We start from the raw sequence: 12693 nt of genomic DNA on the forward strand, positions 1-12693 counted from the left end.
CTCCCTGTAAATATACAGCTTAATAGAAAGTTTGTCAACATTAAACATGTAAAACTTGAGAAAAAGATCTGCTAGCTCATTACCCAGACTGTCCTATAATTAAAGTTTTAATAGGGGGTTAGAACTTTTGTCATTTAATTGTGTATCTCTTAGTATGAATGAAGTCTTTATCAACTGTAAAACTTAAAATGCATTTAAATGCCTGCTAGTCCTCCGCCGTGGAACTTTGAATCAACATGTTTTGATGCTGTAACTTAATCTGATGGAACTTCTTTTGCTTTTAGGAGCTAGTGTAGCCTATTTAATATATTGCTATACAGTATTTGTGTGTACAAATTATTATATTACAGGGGCATATTTATTTGGATTTACATTAGTCAGTCAGTTACATCAAGTAGATTTGAGACATGGGAAAAAAAAAAAAAAAAAATTGCAGGGCCATCCTGCCACAACTTAAAAACAGTAGAAGGATATACAGTTACTAAATAGTAACTGTATATCCTCTAACCTGTTGTAATCATTAGGTAATGTAGGAGAATACTGCACGTTCTTCTGAAAGAGGAAATACATCTGCTCTATTATTTCATTAAGAGTACACAGTGTATACTTTGAGAGCTCGACAGGTTTTTCCCCATTTAGTTCCTGCATCCATTGCTGCTTCCTTTAAAGATGTGGAAGCACTCTGTGAGCTCCACTGCAGAAAGTTGCTAAATATTTCATTGGTATTAATGAAGCAATCAGTTGCAAAGATGCGAGGCTGAAATCGAGAGGAAGTAGCTCTGCCGACAGCGCTTTCACAAAGACGCCTAAAGGACATGTTTATAAAACAACTTTTAATTGTAAAATCATCAACATGATAAACAAGAAAAGGGCAAGTGAAAACCTATTGTCCAAACTTTTGGATATTACATCCCCAGAACCTATACATAAAAAACGATGCTATCAAATGGCAGTTTTGTTTCATCATCAACCGTGAGATGACTGATTAAAGGATTTTGTTGGCTTAACTCCCCCCACCACCACGTACAATTAACATTTCTGCAGGCTTTATAACAACGAAACAATGCCAACAAATTTGAACAACCATGCCAACCACTAAGTTACCTAACGGTGTTCATAAAGATGCCAGCATTTACACGTTCATGAGGAAAAATGTGAACTGTACTTTGAAGAGCATGAGAGAGAGAGAAAAGAGGTAGATGTGAGAGAAGAGGATGCAACACCTGCAGAATGACAACATTAGCACTTTAACTTTTCATGTGCTGTTTATACATTACATTTAGCCCTCACTTAAAATAGTCCACCTTCTGCTCTTTATATCCACTGGATTATGCTAAAATAACCAAACAGAATTTAATGAAACTTTCTGGTCAGTCTCAGCACAGATCTGGCTCACTTCCTTCAAAGTAAGATCTGGTATTGGTGGATAATTCTTTCAGCACATTACAGAGACCGCTGTTTTAGCATTCCATCACTACAAGCCAGAGGAATGTGCCTTGACTGTCCATAAACACTGTACTGTATGAACAAGGCAGACTGAAAAGAAAAATGCCTGTTTTTACTCTTACACTAATGACAAAAAGTCTTTGTAAGTCAGCTCACTGACAGGAATTCTGTGCATTACTCTTTTCCAAATAACCCCTTTTATTGGTTTCGTAAAATATCTCATGGATGGTCTTCAAAAAGTAAACTGTATTAAAGGCAAAAAAACAGACAAACAAAAAAACCCATATATTTTATGGCATCATTGATGAACTTGTATTCTCCCCCCACTTAGTCACTGGAAGCCTGAAATTTGAAAACCTACAGCAAAACACATGGTGAATCTGAAGTCAAACCAAGTCCTCGACCTTGTTGAGCACAGAACGACTGATTTCTTTACCAACCAATAATCGACACAGAGTTTGCAAGCTGTAAAAAGTCAGACTTGATGTGAATTTGATGCTCGGCTGAAATGTTTGCTTAAACAAATGACTCATTTTCATACTCCCGCCCATTTTACCAGCATAAGCTCACCAATTAACTCACTCAAGGCAACCACAATGTGGAGCGAGGACACCAACCTCACCGCATACGACCTTTGAGAAGCATTTAAATTTTTAATGAAGGCCATCTGTGCATCCGAAGTGAATGGATGTATTCAAAATCTAAACACTGACTGAAAAGCATTTTGAAGGAACAGGTTCAGTGATGCTTAAGCTGTAGCATCAATGGCTTTTACGCGCTGAGCCGTTTTCATAACATTTAACATGAGATGTTTGTTTTAATTGTTGTGGTTTTCTTAACAAACTACAAAAACCTGTGTCGGCTGAAACCGTCTACAGAGCCTGAGTGTGAAATAAAGCAGCAATACCCAAACATACGAGCGGTGATCAATAATGCTTCCGTTCCTGTTTATCTATTAAAGTCATGATGGTTGGCAGGAGAGGCAGCTTGACCAATCATCTCACAGACAGGTGGAATCACTGTCAGCTGAGAAGTGCAGAGGATTCTGTGAAGACTGAGAAATGTCCTGCTGTGTGCGTTTTTATGACTGCAGACCTGAATGCCACCATGTGTCATGTAGAGGTTTCCGTGTTGGAGGTCCTTGAGGTGTTTTTTCCTATGCGGCTGCTTGTGTGGGTGTCTCAGCAGTTTAGAATGGGCCTGCTTCTGTCAGGTCTGAATGGGAACGCAGAGCTCTCAGAGTCAGATCTCCCTCTGTGAGGCCCGAGCGTAGCCACGGCCTGGGTGAACACACACATGATTGTTAAATGTTGCCTAAACACACAATAAACCGCCACAAAGAGACAAAGATAAGAGGATTTTCGCATTTCTGAATTTTGTGCCTCCTCATCCTTCTGCCTATGACTTGGAAATCAATCTCAGTACATATTAGATGTCTTAATTCCTAAAATGCTTCTGGAGGAGAGGGACGTACTTTGTAGACAGTTGTTGCTTCAATTTCTCAAGGTGAAAACTGATGAGGATTCCAGATGTGCCACATGTCACATTATGAAAAGATGGCTCACAAGCAAGAGCCTCAGGAGAGGAGGCAAGAAAAAGGAATCAGGAATACACAACCTGAGAAATAAGAAAGAGGGTGGAGTCCTGCACATTAACACATACCTTCCTGATCGCGGTCCAGTCCTCTAGGATGTCCAGATCTGGTAGCATGTAGACAATATATGGACGTAAGCAGAGTTAAGGACAGTGACTGACTGCCAGAGCAGGGATGAAATGTAATCAGACACATGGCTACAGCACAAGTAGTTAAGTTATTTAGGAGTAGAATCATTATGAGCAAGAGTAAAGACATTAGAAGGATATCAGACACCACCGACGGGCGTCTCCTCTTCTTATCTGGACTTAAAGCATCTCGCCTCTTCTTCCTTCCTGACAGCTCATCATTCCACAGCTCTGATAGAAAAATAAAAACAAAAACTCAAATGTTTTGTCTTTGCATTCATTGTAACGTGACTTCCCGTATATGGTGGGAGGGTACAAACGTAATCAAACAACGTGAATGACTGTGTTACCTGATGTAATATCAATGCTGTGCCTGTCCTCCTCTAGTCTTCGGATTTTCTCCTCCAGCTCATTCTGCACTGTATCAAACAGCAGCAGCTTCTCACTCTGCACACACAGAGTCAAAATAACACATAAAACACATAATCATACACACAGACTGGATCAATTCAGTTTTATTTATAAAGCGCCAAATCACAGCAGTAATCACCTCAAAGCCCTTTATAATATAAAGACCATATAATAATACAGAGAAAACAATTGCATTACCACATATCTAAATAAATAAAAAATAGTTTGGTATATTAAACAGTGTGTCCAACCTCCCAGTGTTGACATGCTGCCTGGATCTCACAGTCGTATTTGTTCTTCACAGACTCCAAACACAACTCTCTGTAGATACCTGCCAAAGACGGAGAGAGACACACAATATCCAAATGAATAAAGAGATCAGTGTGTCAAAGAACTTGTGCTATTACTAATAACACCTTTATCTGAAAGGGCGTGTCAAAAAAAAAACAAACTTGTTTTTGCACGTTCCGAGTAATGACACCATCTCTGTGCTATCTAACTTAACCTGGGCCAGCACTTTTCCCCAAGAGTCTGTTTAAGAGGTCCTAAAACACCACTTCAGTGCTGAGGCCAGATGCAAACAGCAAAATTCAAATTCACCACATCGTGTGGTTTCTCACAGTGGGGATTTTGCACTTGAGGATTGCTCCACATTTCCATACTGTGACTTAGATAGCATGCAAAAACTGGCTAATGTAAATCTTTACATAGTTAATAGTTGATATATAAAAAAAAATTCTGAATGGATGCAATGTATATTTAAATTAGGCTACATCTTGCCAGCAGTCTGATATGCACCAATGCACAGGTTATTGATTAAACACACCAACAGCAGTCTTCCTTATTAGAATGCTGCTTGTTACTAATTTGTTGCAGGATGGACTTGCATTATCCACTAGATGTATTTTGCCTATGTGTACTTTAGACAGTGTTTCCCACAGCCACTTACAGCCATACAGTCACTGACCATGTTTGATTAAATAAATACTGTTTACTCCTGGATTTTAAATTGAAAACAACACATTGGCTTACACACTTTTTCTGTAATTACAAAAAAAGGCACACAAAATGTGTTTCTGCAAACATTTCACTTTTAATTCATGTTACTAGGTTACATGTCAACTTTCTGCAAATGCAAAGCAGGCAACTCAACACCCTGCTGCACAAACTGCAACTCTACCAGAAGGCATTGCACAGCTGGCTACATAAACAACAAATGCAAGTGTGATGTGAAGGTGTCTATGCATTTAAGTTACCTGCCACCTTGGTGCGGACCTGCATGTTCTCCAGCAGTACTGCCAGAGGCTCCAGATATTCTGCCGCCCGGCCAGCCTCCACCTCTGCCAGCTTGCTGTTAACCTGACTGAGACGCTCACGATACAACCTGTACACAGACGCAGGAGTAAATATGGATGCAACTCACTGTTATATGACTTTCCTAAAACAACTCCCATTTGAAGCAAAGAGTCAGTCTTACTGGTCTTTGAGATCAGTGAATTGCTTCTCCAAGTTGCACATTTCATCCAGACACTCCATTCTTCTCCGCTCACAGTCCACCTCATCCATTTCTAGAACAGCATAAAACAAACACACCTTTGGTATGAAACTAGTCTTTGATGGAAGAAGGGAGCAACTCGGTGGCTATGTAAGAAAACTCTGCTGAGTAGGAATATAATGATATTCAGTTGAAGCTTTGACAACTTTGTAAAATCTGATTGATTCACTCAAGTATTCATTTTTAATGACAGCTGTACGGGAATGTTCTGCTCATTTCCTGCGACCAGTGTTTCTCACCTGAGCTGTCTCCATCCTCAGAGACAGAGGAAGTGTCAGAGTCCTCCTCCTCTGAGCTTGATGCCTCCTGCTCATGTTCCTCCGCCTCCATCTCCTCAGCTGTACTCTCCTTTTTCTCCCGGTCACGGTGCAATGGCATGGCGGCAACTCTGCGTCAGGTTACTGGTGTGGGACAGAAACATAGCCAGGTTGTTTTGCCAGTTGCACATACAATATTCAATTATTTGTTAGGCAGCAGAACTCCTATATTTTACTGATGGTAGTCACTCTCTTCTTCACCTCTTTTGTACACTGTTCATTGCTCTGGATGGTTGACCCCGGTATTTAAACTCATGTCCCCTCCCTACCTCTCCTCCTTGCTGTTTCACTGTTACACCTCCCTCACCATGATCACACACTTCTCTGCCACCTCTGACTTCCTCATGCAGTACCGCAGTTCCTTTCTTCACATCCTACCATATGTTTTCTCTAGATTATTTAAAACACTAAGGGAAATTACAAATCAGCATGCCACAACTAGTAGGTTGATTAAAACGTTAATAGTTCAGTTGCTGCTCTGATTGATGCGCTCATCCCGAATTAATTAAATATCACTAACAAATGTATTGCTAAAGAACATCAACTCTGTTTTTTCCTGCTAATAAAATTATATAACTTCTTAACTTAGAATTATTTCTGGGTTTTTAGTTTGATTACGTCCTTCATATATCCAGCGATCGTTGATCAACCAGGTGATTTTTTTGACTCACATTTACCTGTGTAATATTCAGCTTAACTAAAGAAGCTAATAATGTGGGATATTTGTTTATACTGTTCGTAGTGAACGACTTCTCATACACATTTTTCTTCAGTTAACTGTTTTTAATGGTGGAACTTGAAAAGTATCCTCAAGGTGTTTGAATATTATAGACAATAATCGTACACACTATTTTATTGCTTATGCTAGTTTATTCGCTAAGCTCTCCCTAGCTTAGCTTTGAAATTATTAAATTATTCAAAAAAAACAATACACGACAGCAGTATTAGCATTTCGTTAGCACGTTAGCAAGAGAATATAGTCAAGTAGCAAGAAAAACTATCACGACTTAATTACAAATATATACAAACAAGCAAGCTTTAACTGACTCACATCTTACAAGATAGGTGGTACTTTGCAGGATGTGTTGGGAAAAAATGTTTTCGGAGGGGGAAAAAAAGTAAAAACTTATCGTTATACCTCAGTTACGATTACACTCGTGTGCTCCAGCTAAGCTAAAAACAAATCTCTGCAGGACGCCTTTATTTGTTTTGGGAATTGTAGTTTTTTTTTATCTAGAATAGTCTAATGAATAGAGGACCACTGTGGAAGCTTAAACTACATTACCCATGTTTCACCGCTCTAGCTTGAGGCGGAGAGTTCGAACAGAATCCTGCACGTTTAAAACATTAAAAGATTAAAATCCACGTATGTCCAAAGTATGTAAGATCTGTGTGATATTTATGACAAACGGGATAGAAATTTTGCTTATTACTGTGGCATTTTTGCGTTGAATTTATCTGCTATCTATTATTTTGTTTCCCCCCCTCCCCTCCTCCGCCATGATGTTTTCTAACTAAGCAGCTAGTGACTGTTGTGGAGAAGGGAGGTGCAATGGATGGATGCGTTGCCCCGCTACGCTGTACATATTTGTCTTAGTTTAAAGAGAATGAGTTTCTCTGATAATTTTTTACCCGTAGAAATACTCCACGCTGTTGCGGAGGGCTGCTAATGCTCCGGGAGACACGTTTTTCGTTATAGTTTGAAGATTAGCTGGCTACACAGGCTAGCTCCTCCTTGCTGTCTACCATCGCATTCTTGCGTCTCCTGCCTCAGGAATGTTTTCCAAAAAACCTCATGGGGACGTTAAAAAATCCACACAGAAAGTGCTGGACCCAAAGAAGGACGTGCTGACGAGGCTCAAGCATCTCAGAATAGTCATAGGTAAGTTAGAAAGCATTATTAAAGGGCGAACAGCTTAGCTTCTAGATTTCAGTTTACTGCCTTGGTGCATGCCACACCAAACTCAAGTCAGAAAATCTCCAAGTTCAAAGTTGACTCGATTGTAGAGAGACACGCCGGATTTCTTTTCACAAACCAGAACACAGAAGAATATTTTGAAATTGTCTCATTAATTCGGCAACATGTCCGTTTTCTTTCATCAAACATTTTGTAAGGTTATATTATTTTTTCTGAATTGTTTATCTCTGAAGTCATAGTTTCTCCCCCTTTTACCGTCAGAATGATGGATATGTAACTCTCAATATACGAAGTGAATTTTAAAGGAGCCTGGCTGCTTCTGCTGTCGAGTTAAAGGGGAAGCTTTAAGGCTGTTATTTATATTGATTGTTTAGCAATACCATTACATCGTCAGATTTATGAATGGAGTTTGGCATGGGGTGTTTGGATAAAATAAAATCAGGTGTGATGCGCGTTGAACATCTAAACAACCTCAGTGATGCTTCAGGCCGTTTGCCAGGCTTCTCTGGTTGCTGCAGGGGCGTGCCTGTGTGAGTTTTGGGGAAAGGCCTGATGTGTGAGAAATGCTGAATGTTTTCTTAACATGTGTTAAGATGTGTTGCAACACAACACCACATTCAGGGTTATGAATGCGTGGGAGAATAAAGGAAGATAGCAGGGTATTAAAGTGATGGATGAGTGTCTTTCACTGACACACTTACTCCCACACCGACCAGAGAGGGAAATAGCCTCTACTATTTCCTCTCTGTGTCCAGTAGCTCGGCTTCCTGTTTCTATTGTAAAAGTTACTGGTGTCTGTGTTTGTGTATGTGTGTGCAAGACAGAAAAGGAAAGGGGTGTGCCCCCTCCCTGTTCTCTATTGGGAACACAGGACCATGATAAGAGGCTGAGACATAAACACACTTGAAGTGAAATGGTCTGAAAGGAAGCAGATGACTGAATAATGGCTAAAGACATGTTTTGCAGTCAAGTTGCCATATGAAATGAAGAAAGTGGTTTTCATTTGCACAACACTGAAGAATTGTTAACTGCAGCAGTTAAGTATTTGTTCATGTTGTTGTTGTTGTTGTTGTTGTTGTTGTTGTTCCAGCTGTTGTGGGAAGCAGACAGGAGCACTAAGACTCTTGAGCAATTTTTAGGTTTTCAAAACTGGTCACACCTATTATGGCATAATGAGTAAAAGGAGCTGTTGCACTGCTATGCAATCAGGTTAATAAGCAACTGTTCCCAAATCCCTTTTGGCTTTCTTCATTCCAGACCCCCTCTCTCTTTACATAAACGAGCTTTATTTAAAAAAGAAACCTGGTGATAAACTCCTCAGTTAAAACCAGCTGTTCTACTATTCTAATAACTTAACTACAGATGAACAGATGTTTACTGTGAGTTCAGTAGTGGTCCAGTCAGACTTTCTCATACAAGGCAAGAAACAGTGTTCAGATTATTCCAGTTAAGTCCTCAGAGTGAGTCATGAGTGATTTTTTTTTTATTATTATTTTTTATGTATTTGTTATTTTTTACTCGTGTCTTGATGAAGAAAGTTTTGTTTGTTTCATTTTATTCAAATTGATAAAAACTTTTCTCTGTTTAAAAGTCCAAAAAGGATGTCCAGATGATGTTGAAAGTTTGATTTTTCACAAAATGTAGTTAAATGGACAAAATCAGATTTAACTTGCAGCGTACTGTGCAAACATCCCGAGCCACTGTCCCTTTCTTTATATTTTGCTTTTTTGTATTTTTTTTTCTAAATTTGGTCCTGAGGTAAAGTTTTGCAGGCTTTCTAAAGGTCTTTCAAAGTTGTTGTTTTTTTGTTTTGTTTTCTTTTGTTTCTTTAAAATTGGCTACTTTTTCACCCATTTTCAGTCCAGTCTTTGTTCCTGGTCATTTTCATATTATGGTTAATGTCGCTTAAAACTGACCTGCAAACCTTCAAGCATTACAAAGGGTACTTAACTCAAGGGATGAACTTTGTGTATACACAAAACAGAAAACTTAGCAAAGAACCAATTTTAAATTGTATCTGTAACAAAAACACACCATTTCTTCACATTTCTCAAGTCGAAGTTATAAAAATGCCAAAGATAACACAATTTTACAGACTTGTAATAGGTGTTTGGATCAGTTCATCTGCTGTGTCCAAAAGCCTGATTAGAAGTCAGCTCAGTGGAAGGGTGGGTGTTAAGAAGCCAACTGAAAATCAGCTGCAACAAGTCTGATGGTGTGATGAATCCAAATTTTTTTATTTTTGCTTCAAGTCATTGTCATTAAGTATGCAGGAGGTCATGAAAGATGTACAACAATCAGCTTCTGTAGCCATCTGTAAAACACGATGGAGGCTGTGTCATGTTGATAAATAATAAACACAGAAAGGTGCCATCAGATCCACCATTGGATTGGCAACAGTAGGAAATCATATCTGGATAGAAAAACACACAAATAAACATTATCAGTCATGGATTAGCCTCGCAAAAGCCTGGACCTCAACATTATTGAACCACTGTGGGATCATCTAAAGGTAGCCAACATCCGAAGAAGAGCTTTGAATGTCTGTCAAGAAGTCTGCAGAACTATTCCTAAAGGCTACTTAAAGAAGTTAAAAGAAAGCTGCCTCAGAGCGTTCAGACTGTGTTTAAGAATAAAGGTGGTCGTGCCAATGTTGACTTTCAAGCTCATTAAGATTCTGCAAACATTCAAACAATGTGTTGACTATCCAACTAGGAGTAATGCATGAACGATAACTTAACAAGCAGCGAGGAGAATTAAAGTTTAGACAGACTGGGAAAAATATTAACTTGAAGCTGTACTGCATTGGTGCTCCATCACACATTAACTGATGTCCTCAACTAGTGCAGCCACTTTACAGTCTGTAGTAAGAATCTGTAAGGTAATGAGACTGTATGGCATTACTTAACAGAAGCATTTTTGTTATACAAATGTTTTTAAGGAAATAGAATGGTTCCTAAAAGCTGATTTTGTTTATTTGTTTTAATATGCCATTTAATTGCCATACATTGCAAGGAAAATTCTTAATTAAAAAAACAATTCCTAGAGCCATACATGCCTGCATAAATGATTAAAGAGAATATTGTACAAATATGTCGTTACATTTATGAATATAAGGGTTTGTCTTTCCAGATACAGATTTTGGAGACACTAATTCCTTTGGAGTTTCATCAGGAAGGGTGTCAGGGGTAAAAATCTGCCAAATCAAACAAGCCGCCCCACCCACTGTGGCGACCGCCTTGAATAAGGAAGCAGCCAAAAGTGGGTTTGTCCTGTATATGGAAATTTCTGGGACAACCAAAAAGGTGTTGGCCTTCAAAAGAAGCAAAATCACAAGGACTGTGATTTAAAACTGTTTTACTTAAGCATAAAATTCATTTTTGTTTGTAAAACAGCCAAAAATATCAGCAAAATGCTTAAACTTCTGTTCTGTCCACTAACAAATGAAGGCCTGTTATGAGTTAACGCAAGTAATTTTTTCAGTTCTGTTTTTGCTTGTTTAGCGAACTCGAGCTTTAACAGTATTGCACTGTAGACCTGCACCACTGAATTAAGAAAAAATATTATTTATGAACATGTTGTCTGTTTCAAGAATACGCGAATTCACCATAATGATGCTGTGTGTCTTACAACTGTGTTATTGAGCTTAATGAACAACTTCTGAGAAGGTCACTTCTTTGCAGGATCCTCAGTGGGTCATCTGGTGTTAAATTATGGGGCACAGAGGGTCGAAGTTTTATCGTGTGTCATCCATAGTGAAAATATATCCCTGCTGTTTGAATCAGATGAAATAGCAGAAAAGACTCTGCATCATTTGCTAAGAGATTCAGAATCACACCACAGCCTTTTTAAAACTTGTGGTGTGTTTCGGTTTTGCTTTTTAGGCTATGGGGACCAAATTCGTGTTTGTGCATGACCTTCAGCCACAGTGGTGGTTGTGTTTCAATATGAGTGTGTTTAAACCAGCGTGTTTGTGTGTGTGTCTCTTTCAACTGCTGCCATTAATGGTGAGGTGCAAAACACATCAAGTAAACTTCCTTATTCTTGAAAAGAGACTGTTTGCATGACAAACTGAGCTGTGTGTTGTTTTTACAGCTTCTTTACATAACACGGGTATATTTAGAGCGCCCATATATGGTGGTAGGGTTATTTTATTTAAATATGCTTCCTGTGAAGAAGAGTGAGAATTTTCCTCTCACCACTGTGTTTTCTCCATTTAAGCATGAATTTTGACTTGTAGTTGAGTCGATTTGTGTTTGTATTTCATGTGTAAAGGTTTAAGAGGCTTTACAGGGGTGCACAATAGACAAAAGAAACAAGCATAGGAAAGCTAATTTAAAACGAAATCACACAGAAGTGATACAGTGCACATACAGGCTGATACTGATAACACAAATGTTCTCTGTATCTGTAGTGTGTTCGATCACTAATGTGGCTGAACCTGCTGGTTAGTACCCCTCTGCAGCGGTACTATAAAAAGCACCATTTCCTGTTACCATCATAAACCAACAACACAAGTTAAACGGACAATTTTTTTTAAAAAGTGTCTCTTTATGGGTTTCTGGTAATCAGTAGAGTTTCCTTTCATGACATTTTAGGTCAACTATTCCAGAGATTTGGGAAATAAACAAGAAAAGCTCCAACCCCAGTTTGTCTCTGAGGAATACAGGATGTCTTAGTTTGACAGGCACGTATGAGTGTGAGTTGTCACAAAAAGATAGTTGTGAAGCATTTTATATTTCTCACTATTTAATACTATTTAATATCTGTTTTAAAATCAGATACTTGAAGCCAGTGTCCTATAAGACTTGTTATTCCCCAGTTATTGGTTATTCACAGAGTCAAAGTAAAAAGAAAATCTCTGATTTCTTAAACTAGAGGGGTCGAGTTGAAGATGCACATGCGATGTTTTGTTTGTACAGAGGTGGGATTGTTAAGAGGAATATCCAGGTCTTGTTGAGTGTGTGATGTTTGGTTAATGTCTGTGTAGGTTCTCTGTCATCCAAGTCATGTTAGTCTAAGGAGCTTGGAAAGAAAGCGGCTGGATTTTTAAGCCTCTTGGATGAGAGATTAAATGTGTTTAAGAAAATGTAAAGTTACATTCATGTTAATGGGTGTAAACGCTGAAGCAGATGTAGGGGAATTTATTGCGTTTGAATTTTTTTCCTATTCTCCTGAATGTGTATGTTCGTTGACCCTCTGATCCTTTGTACCGTTAATTTTTTTTAGAAAATGCGGAGCCGGCCGAGCTGAAGCAATTCTTCGACCTGAACTATTCTCATATCTACTATGTTTTCTTTGAGAATTTTGTCACCATTGAGGTC

General features: G+C 38.7%; 2 protein-coding genes across 12 annotated transcripts in view; one reads left to right on the plus strand and one right to left on the minus strand.

Moving 5' to 3' along the window:
* Nucleotides 1-812: 812 nt before the first annotated feature.
* On the minus strand, nt 813-7144 carry brms1la (BRMS1 like transcriptional repressor a). Of its 4 annotated transcripts, none has more exons than XM_085440583.1 (10): nt 7084-7144; nt 5374-5535; nt 5057-5147; nt 4836-4963; nt 3831-3910; nt 3519-3615; nt 3310-3399; nt 3109-3173; nt 2921-3021; nt 813-2726 (listed from the first exon to the last, which is right to left on the minus strand). In XM_085440583.1, exons 2-10 carry the CDS (start codon nt 5510-5512, stop codon nt 2636-2638), a joined length of 882 nt encoding a protein of 293 aa, XP_085296709.1. In that variant the 5' UTR covers nt 5513-5535; nt 7084-7144; the 3' UTR covers nt 813-2635. The 4 variants fall into 4 exon arrangements, with proteins under 4 accessions (XP_085296709.1, XP_085296708.1, XP_085296707.1 ...); XM_085440582.1 differs by lacking the exon at nt 7084-7144 and adding an exon at nt 6590-6652; XM_085440581.1 differs by lacking the exon at nt 7084-7144 and adding an exon at nt 6503-6645.
* An 83-nt stretch (nt 7145-7227) lies between these two features.
* Nucleotides 7228-12693, plus strand: part of ralgapa1 (Ral GTPase activating protein catalytic subunit alpha 1) — a 74844-nt gene continuing 69378 nt past the window's right edge. For all 8 annotated transcript variants that reach the window (XM_085440569.1, XM_085440572.1, XM_085440573.1 and 5 more), the window contains exons 1-2: nt 7228-7333; nt 12599-12693. The exon at nt 12599-12693 is cut by the window's right edge and continues 16 nt beyond it. In XM_085440569.1, coding sequence (XP_085296695.1) covers nt 7228-7333; nt 12599-12693 — 201 coding nt within the window. The remainder of the gene's footprint in view (nt 7334-12598) is intronic.

Source organism: Copadichromis virginalis, linkage group LG19, assembly GCF_057382275.1.
Source record: "Copadichromis virginalis isolate Kocher_CV1m ecotype Utaka linkage group LG19, C_Virginalis_male_GT1.1, whole genome shotgun sequence".
In the NCBI taxonomy this organism is placed as follows: domain Eukaryota; kingdom Metazoa; phylum Chordata; class Actinopteri; order Cichliformes; family Cichlidae; genus Copadichromis; species Copadichromis virginalis.